The sequence below is a fragment of the Musca autumnalis genome, unplaced genomic scaffold (assembly GCF_047663935.1).
Source record: "Musca autumnalis isolate F117 unplaced genomic scaffold, ASM4766393v1 scaffold_3, whole genome shotgun sequence".
NCBI lineage: Eukaryota > Metazoa > Arthropoda > Insecta > Diptera > Muscidae > Musca > Musca autumnalis.
This window is the reverse complement of record NW_027411866.1, coordinates 77,933,698-77,948,053: the sequence shown is the minus strand read 5'-3', so window position 1 is coordinate 77,948,053 and position 14,356 is coordinate 77,933,698. Positions and strand designations below refer to the sequence as shown.

The 14,356-nt window shown below is 34.8% G+C and overlaps 1 protein-coding gene across 1 annotated transcript in view; it reads left to right on the top strand.

Moving 5' to 3' along the window:
• The window catches only part of CaMKII (Calcium/calmodulin-dependent protein kinase II), a 113,436-nt gene that overhangs the window by 96,706 nt on the left and 2,374 nt on the right, over positions 1 to 14,356 (top strand). The window contains exon 4 of the mRNA XM_073975508.1: positions 12,467 to 12,486. Within this exon, the coding sequence (XP_073831609.1) occupies positions 12,467 to 12,486 (20 nt within the window). The remainder of the gene's footprint in view (positions 1 to 12,466; positions 12,487 to 14,356) is intronic.

The following is a 14,356-nucleotide window of genomic DNA, read 5'->3' as shown; positions in this document are numbered from 1 at the left end:
ATCCAAATTGTACCAAATTTAGTACTTTTCGTACACATAAGTACGAATTTCCAAAACTTCCTCAATCCTACACTCCAACAGTAACCTTAATTCGAAATTTCAGGATTCCAACTCTATCCGTTGAACTAAATTTAAATTGTACCAAATTTAGTACTATTTAGTACTTTCCGTACCCATAAGTATAAATTTCCAAGACTAACTCAATCCTACACTCCAAAAGTAATTTAATTCCAAATTTCTGGATTCCAGCTCTATTCGTTCACCCAAATATAAATTGTACCAAATTTAGTACATTTAGTACTTTCCGTTCCCATAACTATGAATTTCCAAAACTACCTCAATCGTACACTCCATCAGTAACCTTAATTCGAAATTTCAGGTTTCCATGTCTATCTAAATTCAAATTGTACCAAATTTGGTACCATTTAGTAATTTTCGTACACATAAGTATGAATTTTCCAAAACTACCTCAATACTACACTCCATAAGTAATCTTATTTCCAAATTTCAGGCTTCCAACTCTATCCGTTCACCCAAATATAAATTGTACCAAATTTAGTACATTTAGTACTTTCCGTTCCCTTAAGTATGAATTTCCAAAACTACCTCAATCCTACACCCCATCAGTAACCTTAATTCGAAATTTCAGGATTCCAACTCTAGCCGTTCAACTAAATTTAAATTGTACCAAATTTAGTACCATTTAGTATTTTCCGTACCCATAAGTATAAATTTCCAAGACTAACTCAATCATACACTACAAAAGTAATTAAATTCCAAATTTCAGGATTCCAGCTCTATCCGTTCACCCAAATTCAATTTGTACCAAATTTAGTACCGTTTACTACTTTTCGTACCCATAAGTAAGAATTTCCAAAACTACCTCAATCCTTCACTCCATCAGTAATCTTAATTCCAAATTTCAGGTTTCCATGTCTATATAAATCCGAATTGTACCAAATTAGGTACCATTTAGTACTTTTCGTACACATAAGTATGAATTTCCAAAAGTACACCCATATCTCAATCGTACGCTTCAACGGTAATCTAAATTCCAAATTTCAGGTTTTCAGCTCTATCCGTTCAACCAAATTCAAATTGTACCAAATTTAGTACCATTTAGTACTACTCGTACACATAAGTACGAACTTCAAAAATAATTTCCTTATATCAACACCACTTCCCAACCTTGATTTCCATACCAAATATGAACATTGTAGCTATATCCGCTCAAAATATACAATTGGTACCAAATTTAGTAACTTTTCGTACACTTATAAGTCGAATTTCCAAAAACCCTTTGGTACATCTTTCTAAATCTCCATCAGTTACCCTCATTCCAAATTTCAGAATTCTAGCTCTTCCTGTTTGCGTAATACAAAGGGTACCATATTTAGTACCTTTTAGTACTTTTCGTACCCTTCTAGGTCGAATTTCCAAAAACCCAGCCTTATCTCACCCCTACACACCGACACCAACCCACAGTCAAAATTTCAGCTTTCTAGCTTCAGCGGTTTCGTCTGGGCGATGATCTGTCACTCACTCACTCACTCACTCACTTATCACTAAGCTCTTTTATATAATAAGATTACGTATATAACCGAATTTACCGATCCAATTGACATAGAATTATTCTTGAACAGATCCTTGAATTCATAAATTTCGTTTCTGATACCATTACATGAAATGTTCCTCCTTGGTTGCGATGTTGAATTAACTGCAACCTGTTAAGGGTAATGTTTCTATACAAAGTTTCGTAAACATTTTTTTGTTGCATGCATTTTGTCTAGTCTTAGTTGTATTTATGTCTTTGCGAAATTTATGAATTCAAGGATCTGTTCAAGAATAATTCTATGTCAATTGGATCGGTAAATTCGGTTATATACGTAATAATGTATAAAAGAACAAAATGTTATATCACCATATCGTGATATAACATTATGTTAAATTCAAAAGCCATTCACTGAAGAATGATAGCTAAAAAATGTCTTATCTTGTTGTATTTATGTCTTTGAATAGCTAAACAATTTACTGGAATAGATAACACCAATGTTAATAGTCGTGTTTGTGGCTACAATTTGTTTATTTATTTCTATATGTTTTTTATTTAATAAAAAAACAACAATGAATGCTGTCACATGTGGGTTTAAATTTGTATCTTGTCAGTATTCCAATGCATTTCAGAGAATAACAGTTTTCATACACTCTTTACTTAACGGACTGTTTTTTATGATACCGAAATTTCAATATCCTAGCTTTGTAAGTTATTTTTTAATAAATATTTACATGAAATTATTCAAAGAAAACAAAACATTTTTTCCTATATCACTGTGTTGCGACACGAGCAAATTAAAAAAAAAAAACGAACAAACCACATTCTGACACCGCAGCATGATAGAAGACCAAAAATAAGAAGGCACCTGTCACGGCGTTTTTCCACATCACTTCCACTTTTGCGGTTATGGGTTTGAGACATTGTTGTCAAAAGGAATAATTTTACCAGGCTCATTTCTTCTAAACCGGTAAGAATTTTAATTTGCTCTCAGAGGCAAAGTTTTAGCTCTTGTTTAAAGAACTAATTCTTCGCCTTTACAGGCAACATTTCAAAAATAACAAGTAGGAAAAGCGTTAAGTTCGGTCGGGCCGAACTTTTTATACCCTCCACCACAAATTTCAGCCATTTCGGTGGATAAATGTGGCCACAACCTTCAAAATACCGAAAATCGGAAGGTACTGTTCTATGGGGGCTATATAATGGCGTGGACCTATACCTACGAATTTCTGGGGGAAAGTTTTATACCCCAAACGAAGACTAAATACCAAATTTCAGCCATCTCGGTGTGATAATGAGATAATGACCTTCAAAATACCGAAAATCGGGAGATATCGTCCTATGGGGGCTATATCAAAATGTGGACCTATATAAACATTTTATGGTAGAAATGTTTCTTAGCCTCAGGAAATGGAAAATACAAAGTTACAACCGATTCTGTTCTCAAATGGGACTAATACATTCAAAATATATTAAAAGGACGCGTACTTTATATGGGGCGTTATATGGGGGCCAGGGACGTAGCCAGGATTTCATTTCGGGGGGGGGCCCACCTGACCAAAATTTTGAATGTTCATGTTAGCGAAAATGTCTTATTTAGCAAAGATGTAAACCTTATTTGAGACTTATTCTACTGATGAAATAATTTGCAATGCTATTTTTTAGTTCATATAGCGCAAGACTTCTTGGCCAATTTTATCTTTTTTTAGAACTTTTTTGACAATAACAATGAATATATTAATAATGCCATATATCAGTGATGGCCACCAACAACAACTTTCCTATGCCCGCGAGCATACGACACACACGTACACTGTAAACACATTCGTTCGGTTAACGCATTGTTTACGTTTCCACTCACACTAGCGCAAGCTATAATCTGCAAATGTGTGATTTTGGCCACCACTGCCATATATAAATAATATAATTCACATCTACAGTGAATGTTATGAAATTCAGTGATATCACTTCGGTAAGGCCAAAAGAAAGCGAATACAATGGAAAACCTTAGAAATATCATAACATTTAATTTTCAAATATCTTAACATTATAATTTTCAGAAATATGCAATATGCGGCCTTCAGAAATTCTTTGCGATATGTAGACATCGGACTACATATCGCAAAGAATTTCTGAAGGCCGAGAACTAATGCTGAGCAATAGTTAGTCTATCCATCAAGGAATTCTAGCACCTAATCGCGGTTATGTAAATGACAAATTCTGTCGCCAAATCGTGCATCTGTCAAAAGATTAATTTTGGCGTCTAATCGTCGGACTTCACTTACAGAAATTCTGGATCTACTCATAAATTTATCAGGAACAAGGGAACATATGGAATACAGTCTTAACTTCGTTTAAAATGAAATTATGTCGCCCAATCCAAGGTCTATACATGTATACATTCTTTTAGCAAAAATCCATAAACACAATTTTTCCTAATCTACATTTTGTATACTCTCAGCCTTTAGCCAAAATGTGCCTCATCGAAATAATGGCTTTAGGGCCAAAGTGTGTTTGGAAGAAATCTGTTTCGGAAAACTTGGAGTCGACTTAGCTATGTCCGTTCGTCTGGGTAGCCGCCTGATGGCACGATAATTCTCAAACAGATCAACCGATTCGGTCCAAAATTTGGCATTCGTGATATTTTGATCTACTTCGGCAAACTTCCGCAGAGTATTTCAAAAATTTTCAGCGAAGTGCAGTTTAAGACCTCTCTGGATAAGCTGTGTAAGCTTAAGACCTCAATGGTCATGACTTCACATCCTTTATACTAATAATTAGTTATAAGTAAAAATATGAAATAAATAAATTAATAAATAAAAAAACTCTCTGGAAACTTGTTGTTTTTTTGCAACAAGTGTTCTCGGGGCTCGTATTACTACCGTACAAGTTTTTCAGAGGCAAGTCTATACTTCCAGAGAAAATGACCCGAAAGCTGTAAAGAACTCCTAAAGCAATCATGTGTAGTGGCTAGTGCGCACGACAACTTTCTATCCGGATACTGCGTTGGTCCAAACTTTGTTTATGGCAATATTTCAGCGAGCCTTATATATACAAAATTCGAAGATGGTGCTTTTCGGTCTACTTCTTCAGGTATTTTCCCCCACATTTCAAGAATTTTAGCTAAAGTGGTATGCGCGAGTTTTCTTGAAAGGAGCAACAGATTTGGTTCAAACTTTGGATTTATAAATATATTTTTCCCAAACTTAGTTTTTGTTCGAAAATGGGCCGTACTGGGGTACCTCCCTCACAAACCTTCAAAATAGTTGTTTAAATGCAGTTTGAGGTCTATTTGAGGATCATTAGAAATTTTTACTGAAGGTATTCCTTGTGTTTAGAGCGGTATTATATTTTTCGTGGGCAAGTCCATATTTCCTAACATAAGGGTCAAAAGATGAAAATTATACTGTGGCGAACTGAAATGACTGGTGGGCGCAATATCTTTTAAAATGAATGACTCCCAAAATAAGATCTACTCCCAAAATGAACTATGTCGGTCCAGTTCATTTCTCCATACCTCCTCCGCATATTTTGTTTGCAAGTTCATACGTCCAAAATGGCTACAAATTTCTGAAAATCTCCTAATACATAATTTTTTGGTTTAAGTATTTTGGCTGTGTAGCTGCTATTCGATCTTTCTATAGATGAAAGTTTCAATTCACACAGGCTCAGGGTATATTCCTGTCCCCAAAGTTGAAGGTACTACCCAAAATACAATTACTGTGGGTGTCATATAAACCCTTCTTCTGGTTTTATTCAAAGAGTAATCGACAAAATCATTGAAGATGAAATTCATTGTAATTTTGAAATATTGGAAATAATATGTAATAAATCATCAATATATATAAAGTAGAAAAATGTTTGTTTGTTTGTTTGAAGTTTATGGACTCAAAAACCGCTGAACTGATCTTCCTGAAATTTTCAGAGTATATCACTACATGGTCTGAAAGTAACATAGGCTATAAAATTGTCTGAAATTCGGCGTTGATCCGGAAAAATAGCATCAGAATCGGAGGTACCTCCAAAAAATTAGATTTTTTATGCAAATATCTATAGAATGGTAAAAGATAATGTCTCCAAATTTTGAATGTGTGCAGGAATTTGGTCTAGAAATCAATTTGCCAAATTATATTGAATCGGTTCAGATTTGGAAATAGCGCCCATATATATTTTCGTTCGATTTCATGTATTTGATGCACCAAACACGCTTTATATATACCCGATTTTAATGAAAGTTGTAATGATAGACGAGAATTGGCCCACAAATAAATTTGTCAAAATATATTTTACCTTATTTGGGTAGCGAAGCCCACCGGGTTCAGCTAGTAAAATATAAACATTGACCTCAAGCTCAATAATTTTGATTTTGTTAACATTCGAAAGGTCGAACAAAACAAATTCGACAGAAAAATCTTTTTGTCCAATAGACATTTACGACACTGCGGTGGAACAGAAATTATATCATAAAAAATGGTTGATATAGTTTTTCTATTGCAAATTTCAAACATAATAAAGAATTTGTAATTGCTATGAATTTCAAAATAGTTCATTATAAAAACGTGTTAGAGAAAATATACAAATACTGTTGAATTGCTCTTATAAAAAATGTCAAAAACAAAATATCTCAAAAATGTTTTTTGTGGATGTTGTTTATAAGCCAAAGTTTTAATACAAATATACGTTTTGTTCTGAACTCAGTAACACTTACAGTCAGCCTAAAATTCCGATTAAACGCTTAAACAACGCCTTAAAACTTAACAAGAACTATGCATAAAATTCATAAAATTGATCAAAAAGCCTAACTTGTTCATTATTTTTATATTTTCAAATATGTTGGATAATAAGTATACCAATGTAGTTAAATAATTATCTGTAATACTTTCAACTACTTTACATATTTCTTGAACAATTTAAAACAGTTTAAAATTTTACTAAAAAATTTAAAAATGTGTAACATAAGCTAATATCCATGGGAACCAAAAACATTTCGGCTACGTCGGTGATGGGGGCTATACCAAAACGTGGACCTATATAAACCAACTTTGGTAGGAATGTTTTTTGGCCTCTGGAGATACAAAATACCAAATTACAACCAATTCGGTGGTAAAATGGGACAAATATCTTAAAAATTCCTTAAAACGATGACGCGTCACGCGTCATTTTGTATGGGGGCTATACGAAAGCGTGGACCTACATAGCCCGCTTTCAATACCAAATAATAGGTATAATAGATTTTCCCAAAATTTCATCCACCTACGTCAACCCGTTCGGACGCTAGAGTGATTTCCATAGACGGATAGACGGACGGACATAGTTATATCGATGTAGAATTGCACGCTGATCAAGAATATATATAGTTTGTGGGGTCTACAATGATTATTTCGAGTAGTTTCAAACGTAGTGACAAACTTAATATACCCCCTTCCTATGGTGCAGGGTATAAAAAACAGGCTTAGCCCGGCTGGGATTTGAAACCGCGTCCTTGTAAACCTATGAAAAAATTTTGTCACGGCATGTTAGCGTTCAAAGCCAAAACTCATAACTTCAAAGGCAGCGCAAAAAATGCGTTTGTCATGAAGAAATACAATTCAACGGCCAAATATCCGTGAATGTATAAAAACACATGGGTGCCACAGTGGTGCAATGGTATGCACTCCCTCCTTGCACGCAGAAGGTCGTGGGATCGATTCCCCGGCCAGGCAACATCAAAAATTTTCAACGGTGGCAAAATACCCCTCAGTAATGTTGGCGATATTTCCTGAGTATTTCAGCCTTGAAAAACTTCTCCACAAGTGGTGTTTTAAGACACGCCGTTCGTACTCGGCGATAAACAGTAGGTCCCATATCATTGAGCTAAATTTGAATCGGGGTGCACTCATTGATATGAGAGAAGTCTCCCTTGTCCCATATGGAATGTTGTGGAAAAATGTTTTTTTTTTGTTGTATAAAAACACATTTGCATTTGAAAAACCAAAAATTCTAGGACAGAGGAGCCATCCCACACTAGATACGTCTGAAGAGCTACTCAACTAATAGCGAAACCAGGTCACGTAATTTGGTGACTGTATGGGTTCCAGTCCCTGGCATTACATCTGATTATTTAAAGAATACTTGCCAAAGCAGGATATATGGGTATATCCCTAATCAGGAGGGATATACTTTTATTGAATAGTACTGAAAGCACTTCGTTTTCAATATAGAGTGAATATGCATCGATATTCTAATACAATCTTTCTGTATTTCCAAGTTTTAAAGGGGGTTTCTATTCAAATGAGCCACATTTTTTACTTCAATTTTTGACTTAATTTTGTTTTCCTTGTATAATTTTTATAGAAATTGGATTTGAATGCAAATGAATGACTTTGTACAATTCCCAGAGTTGGCCTTAAATGGACTGTAAATTGGTTTAGAGTTGAAGCGGTGGCAACTCGTTGAATTGTAAAGTGCTTGATTTTTTGTGGAAATAAAAGGCAGCGGATGTAATTTCAAATATAAATTATGTTGCGGGTTTTATTGAGTTCCTTGAAACCTAATAGTTTGGCTTCTGTTAAAAATATAGAGCGAAACAAATGGAATCAGGTGGAAAACATAGTAAATGAGTGAAAGCTCATTGATGTAAAATTAACATATTTAACAGTTCTAATGCAGTTCTGTTAGTGTGTTCAAATTGTACTTCATTGGGTTCGTTAAATTCAAATACTTAAACTAGTTGTGGAACAGAGTTCAACAGACTTAGTTTACTCCAAACACATGAAGCAAAATATAATAAAACTTAAAAACTTCATATCTTGTATGATTCGAAAAAAATAGAGGTTGAAAACAATTCTGCAGGGGGGTTATATTCAAGTGAGCGGCAGTGTATATCAGAGTTACTATATGTTCAAAACAATAATCGCATACATTTTTGGGTGTATCATTTTTCAAATAACTCACAAATACAGTAATTGTTACGTAATTCCGTGATATCACTTCGGTAAGACCAAAATAAGAAGCATACAATCGGAAACTCTTTAGAAATATCTTAACATTTAACTTATATTTACATGGAATGTTGAGGACCTTTCCTTTGTTTCCTACTTCACCAAAGTTCAAAATCACAGCTTTAATTTTCCACTTCAATTTTATTGAGTAATTTATGGAAGGAAAATGAGATTGAGAATTGATTTATGCAGAGGGAACGTTTGGATATCATGGCGTTATCCACAAGTATTTTTATATTTAGAGGTAGAATTTAGGAGTTATATAAATAAAGGAAATAACTCCGAGACACGTGTCTTCTTTTTTTGGTCTTTTTTCACGCTGCAGTGTCAGAATATAGCCAATTTTTCAATTTCGGAAATTCAGGTGTCCAATCGTTGTTATTGCCATAAAGAAGCCAATTATAGTTATTTCTCTAAAGGTATTTTGATGTCCAATCGTAGATCTCATCGCAAAGAATTTATGAAGGCCAATAGTGGTTTTCTTGATAGATAACTAATGCTGAGCAATAGCGGATATGTAAATGACAAAATCTGTCGTCCAATCGTGCATCTGTCAATAGTCTAATTTTGGCCTCCAATCGTCGGGCTTCTCTTATAGAAATGCTGGTTTCCTATCGTGGATCTTCTCATAAATTGATCAGGAACTAGGAAAACTCTGGCAACCAGTCTTGAATTATTTTAAAATGAAATTCTGGCGCCGAATCCAAGGTCTATACATGTATACATTCTTTTAGCAAAAATCCATAAACACAATTTTTCCCAATCTACATTTTGTATACTCTCAGCCTTTAGTCAAAATGTGTCTTATCGATATAATGGTTTTAGGGCCAAAGTGTGTTAGGAAGAAATCTGTTTCAGAAAACTTGGGGTCGACTTAGCTATGGTTGGCTGCCGGGAGAACACGATAATTCTCTAAAGATCAATCGGTTAGGTCCAAAATTTGGCCTTCGTGATATTTTGTGCAAATGTTGATCAAATTCGAAGATGGACCTTATCGATCCACTCTTTCGGTAACCTTCCACAGAGATTTCAAAAATTTTCAGAGAAGTGCAGTTTAAGACCTCTCTGAATAAGTAGTAAATATATGTACCTATGTAAGCTTAAGACCTCAGTAGTCATGGTTTCACTTCCTTTTTGGTAATAATTTAGTTATAAGTAAAAATATGAAATAAATTAATAAATAAAAATACCTCTCTGAAAACGCTTTGCTTTTTTGCAACCAGCGTTCTCGGTTCTCCTATTACTACAGTAAATGGTTTTTCAGGGGCAAGTCCATACTTCCAGAGAGAATGACCCGAAAGCTGTAAAGAACACCTACGGCCATAATGTGTAGTGGCTGGTGCGCACGACAACTTTGGAACCGTATACTTCGTTGGTCCAAACTTTGTTAATCGCAATATTTCTGCGAGCCTTATATTAAGTTCGAAGACGATGATTTTCCGTCTACTCCTCCTGGTATTTCCTCCCAAATTTCAAGAATTTTAGCTAAAGAAGAAATTTAGCTGAACGGAGCAACAGATTTTGTCCAAACTTTGGATTTAGTAATATTTTGTCCAAACTTAGTTTTAGCTCGAAAATGGACCATACTAGGTACATCCCTCACAAACGTTCAAAATAATTGTTTAATGCAGTCTTAAGGTCTGTTCGAGGATCCTTAGACATTTTTACTGAAAATATTCCTTGTGTTTAGAGCGGTATTATGTTTTTCGTGGGCAAGTCCATATTTCCTAAAAAATCTGAAAATTATACTGTGACGAACTGAAATAACTGGTGGGCGCAATATCTTGTCAAAGGAATGACTCCCAAAATAAGATCTACTTCCAAAATGAACTATGTCGGTCCGGTGTATTTCTTTAGATACCCCCCTAAAAAAGTCCATATTTTGTTGGCAAGTTCATACGTCCGAAAATGTATATACAATTCTTAAAATCTGCTAATAGATAGCTTTGGGTTAAGCAATTTTGCTTGTGTAGCCGCTATTCGATCTGTCCATAGATGAAAGTTTCAGTTCACACAGGCTCAGGGTATATTCCTGTCCGCAAAGTCCACTGATACTTGTTGAGATTTTGACGACGAAGAAGAATATGTTTCCAATCAATTTTTTTTTATTTCGTTTGTCGTCACAAAGTCCTTTGCCGAAGAAGGAAAAAGGAACATTTCTAGAAATGTGCATCCATTGAAAGTACTTCACAAAATACAATTCAAAGAGCAATCGACAGAAAAACCCCTGAAGATCGAAATATTGGAAATAATATACAATAAATAAAATATAAACATTGACCTCAATATCAATAATCTTGATTTTATTAACATTCGAAAGGTCTAACAAAACATAAAAATGCGACAGGAAAATCCTTTTTTGTACAATAGACATTTACTATTTGTAGCAAGAGACCAGTTTCAAATAGTCCAAACGGACGACACTTCGGTCGAACAGAAATTATATCACAAAAAGGGTTGACATAGTTTTTTTTCAAATTTCAAACATAATAAAGAATTTGTAGTTGTTATGATGTTCCAAATAATTCATTACATAAACGTGTTAAAGACTACACTGTGAACACAAATTTTGCGGCAGAGATAATTCCTTTTGGAGATAAAAACCCTTGGTGAGTATATTAAGAATCTCAAAGGACAGATCCGCCGTGAGTCGAACTTCCGCGTTATGGCGTGATGAAGTTTAAGAGCCGCTATAAAAGTACTACAAGATGATAAATAATCGATTTTGTCACACTCAGTAATAGTGGGAAATTTACTGATCGCATTATTTTTTGCTACTATTGTTGAGTTATTAAATAATTAATTAGTGATATTTTCAAAATGAGTGAATATGGTGCCACGGTTACACGGTACGTAAATTTTGACACATACTCGTATACAGACAGGTGAATAAATACTATATCTTGTTTAGATTTTTATTTATAAAGAATTGCTTGAGTGTTATACAGTGACTGTCACTGAAAATGATGCAACCTGAAATAAAAAAGGAAAACGTCGATAACTGTGAAATGAGTTGAGATTTTTTAACAATTCAAAAAACTATTTTATAGGCGTACAGTACCGTTATACTAAAATTGTAACGAAAAACAAAAAAATGGTCATTATTAAATTTCCAAATATTAGGCTTTTTATGCCATTTTAGTAATCAGAATAGTGGAGTAATAGGTTCCCTATCGTTTTCAGTAGTTTTGTCATTGATTTCAATAGGAAAAATAATGTTCCTGACGTAATTTTGGCATGATTATAATTAAAGTTATTTTCTAACTAATGACTTTGAAAAATCATTAATGGTTATGTCCAGACTACGTACAAACCATCTGGACTTTCCATACTGTATCAGCCAGGCTTGTTCCATATTATAATAGCCCTTAACGACATTGCCCTGTTAGAGCAAAAAATCAGGGCATAGAACAAAAGTTTTCGCACTTTTCTTTGAAAATAGTTTTTAGAAACATGTTTAACAATCTCGTGATCGTGTTTGCTTTTATAACAACATGGGAAAGTAATTATTTATATTGAATCCACACGGTAGACAAACCAGGGGGCGCCCTCAAACAACTTGGAGAAGGTCAGTGGAAGCAGAATTCCAATCAAAGGGAAAACATTTCCTGCAGTATGTACTTTGGAATTAATATCAACTATGTAATAAAAAAATGTATGTATAATCTTAACCTCAGCGTGTGAGAATTGAAAATTTCACACAACCAATATCTGTTTCCCTTAATATTATGTATTTCAGATTTTTGTGGACGTATTTTTGGACGTACCAACTTTCTGACAAAAATATGGATTTGGATTAAAACGCACAAGTCCTTTCGATAGTTACAGCGCCCACTAGTCATTTTAGTTGTTCACCGTATAATTTAAATCTTTTGGACTTTTATATCAGTAAACATGGACGTACCCACGTAAAACATAATATCGCTGTAAACAGGACCACAAAGAGTATCTTCGGTAAATATTTCCAAGAGATCTTCGAACAGACCCTAAACTGCACCTTAACAAAAACGTTGAGCTTTTGTGAGGGAAGAACCCTAAAATGTGACCAATAATGCCAATTTTCGAACTTTAACTAAGTTTGGACAAAATATTATGACATTCAATGTTTGAATCAAATCGGTTCCTCCGTTTACCGGAAGGAATTTACAGATAAGCACCATCTTCGAACAACATTTAAGATCTGCAGAAATATTACGATATGCAAAGTTTTGACCAGCGTAGTATTCGATTCGAGAATTGTCGTGCGCAACAGCCACTACACATGGTGGTCGTAGGTTTATTTACGGCTTTTGTGCCATTTTCTCAGGAAGTATGGGTTTGCCCCCGAAAAAACGTAAAGGCCCAGAGTACAAGCTTTTTTTTTTAAAGTAAAACAATTTTAGCGAACAATTTAGAACTTTTAGAAATATGGACCATCTTCGAACTTAATCTAAGTTTTAGCCTAAAGGCTGTGTATAAAAATCAATATTTGTATGTTCCGTATAGATTCAACAAACGACTGAACCGATTTTCCGGAAATTTGCAGAGAATTTACAGTAATGGCCTCTGGTGAAAATAGAATATATACTTTGCAGAATTTCGGAGGGGGCTTGGTACCTCCCCTAAGAGCATTTTTTAAAGTGGATATTTTGGGAAATTTACGAACGTAGCGGTTTGAAAAGTAATTTGCTAGGTTTTGTGGTCGTTTCTCCGGCCCTAGTAGGTATGTGCATATTTGGGGCGTAAAGGCACGCCATTTTTTTAAATATGTTATCTATGACCTATTTTCTTTAAACGCTACGTATATGCACAACTTATTAAAATGTCGGTATAAGCATTAATCCCTTGGTTATTATTTCAGAGCAAAAGTCCCGATCACGCCCACTTTTCATACCCTTCACCAGTATGTGGGGAAGGTATTATAAGTTGGTTTTGGCCCTAAAGTTTGTTACACATCGAAATAATGGTCGTAGGTCTATAAGCATAGCATATAGCAAAATGAAGAACTGAGACGATCTGGTTGTGTTGTTGTAGAAGCATAGGTTTAATGCTGGGTTGGCAGCCGCTGGCCGAAACACTATGGTTCCGGGTCAATCCGGTACGAAAGAACCCGCTGCCGTTTGATTGATCTGGTTGTGTGTATCCGTCCGTCGGTCCATCTAAACCTTGTAACCAGGCTACAAAGGGAGTTGATGCTGTTCCTATAGAGGAAGGAGTCTATTGATTTTGGTGATGGTCGGCTAATATTTATGTGTCGAAATAGGCAAAATACTTAGATTTGAAGAAAAAGCCAACGTTTTATTCTTATGCAAATATATCGGCTTCTACGGATATTCGAAAAGCAAAGCCTGTCATTGGAAGAGGAGAACATGACCTTTGCAAGTAGATTGACGTAGGTGGTTTAACAACGGAGATATCGCAATAGTCGCTAATCCAACCCAAGTCTTCATTTTGTCATTATATTTGTAATGACAAATATCACAACTTTGATTGTGCAACTTCCAAAAGCAAAGCCGGGCAATGACTGTAGAAAATCTCAACATTTCAATAACGTAAAATAGGTTGGCGGAAACGCGATTCTGAACAACTGTGCAGCGACAATATTACTGACAACAATTCGTACAAAATCTTGGCTAATTTTAATTCATGAGAATAAGGCTGATATTGTATGGCAAATACCGTGCAAGGAAATCTTTTCGGTAATAACCAGAGGAAATATTAATAACAATAACAGCAAACATCTCCATGTCAAATCCTCGCTTTTAAAATCCAAACACACATACACACTCGCTCTTTCAATCACTTATTCACCCATCCCTATTTGTATTGTGGAATTGTCTGTCCC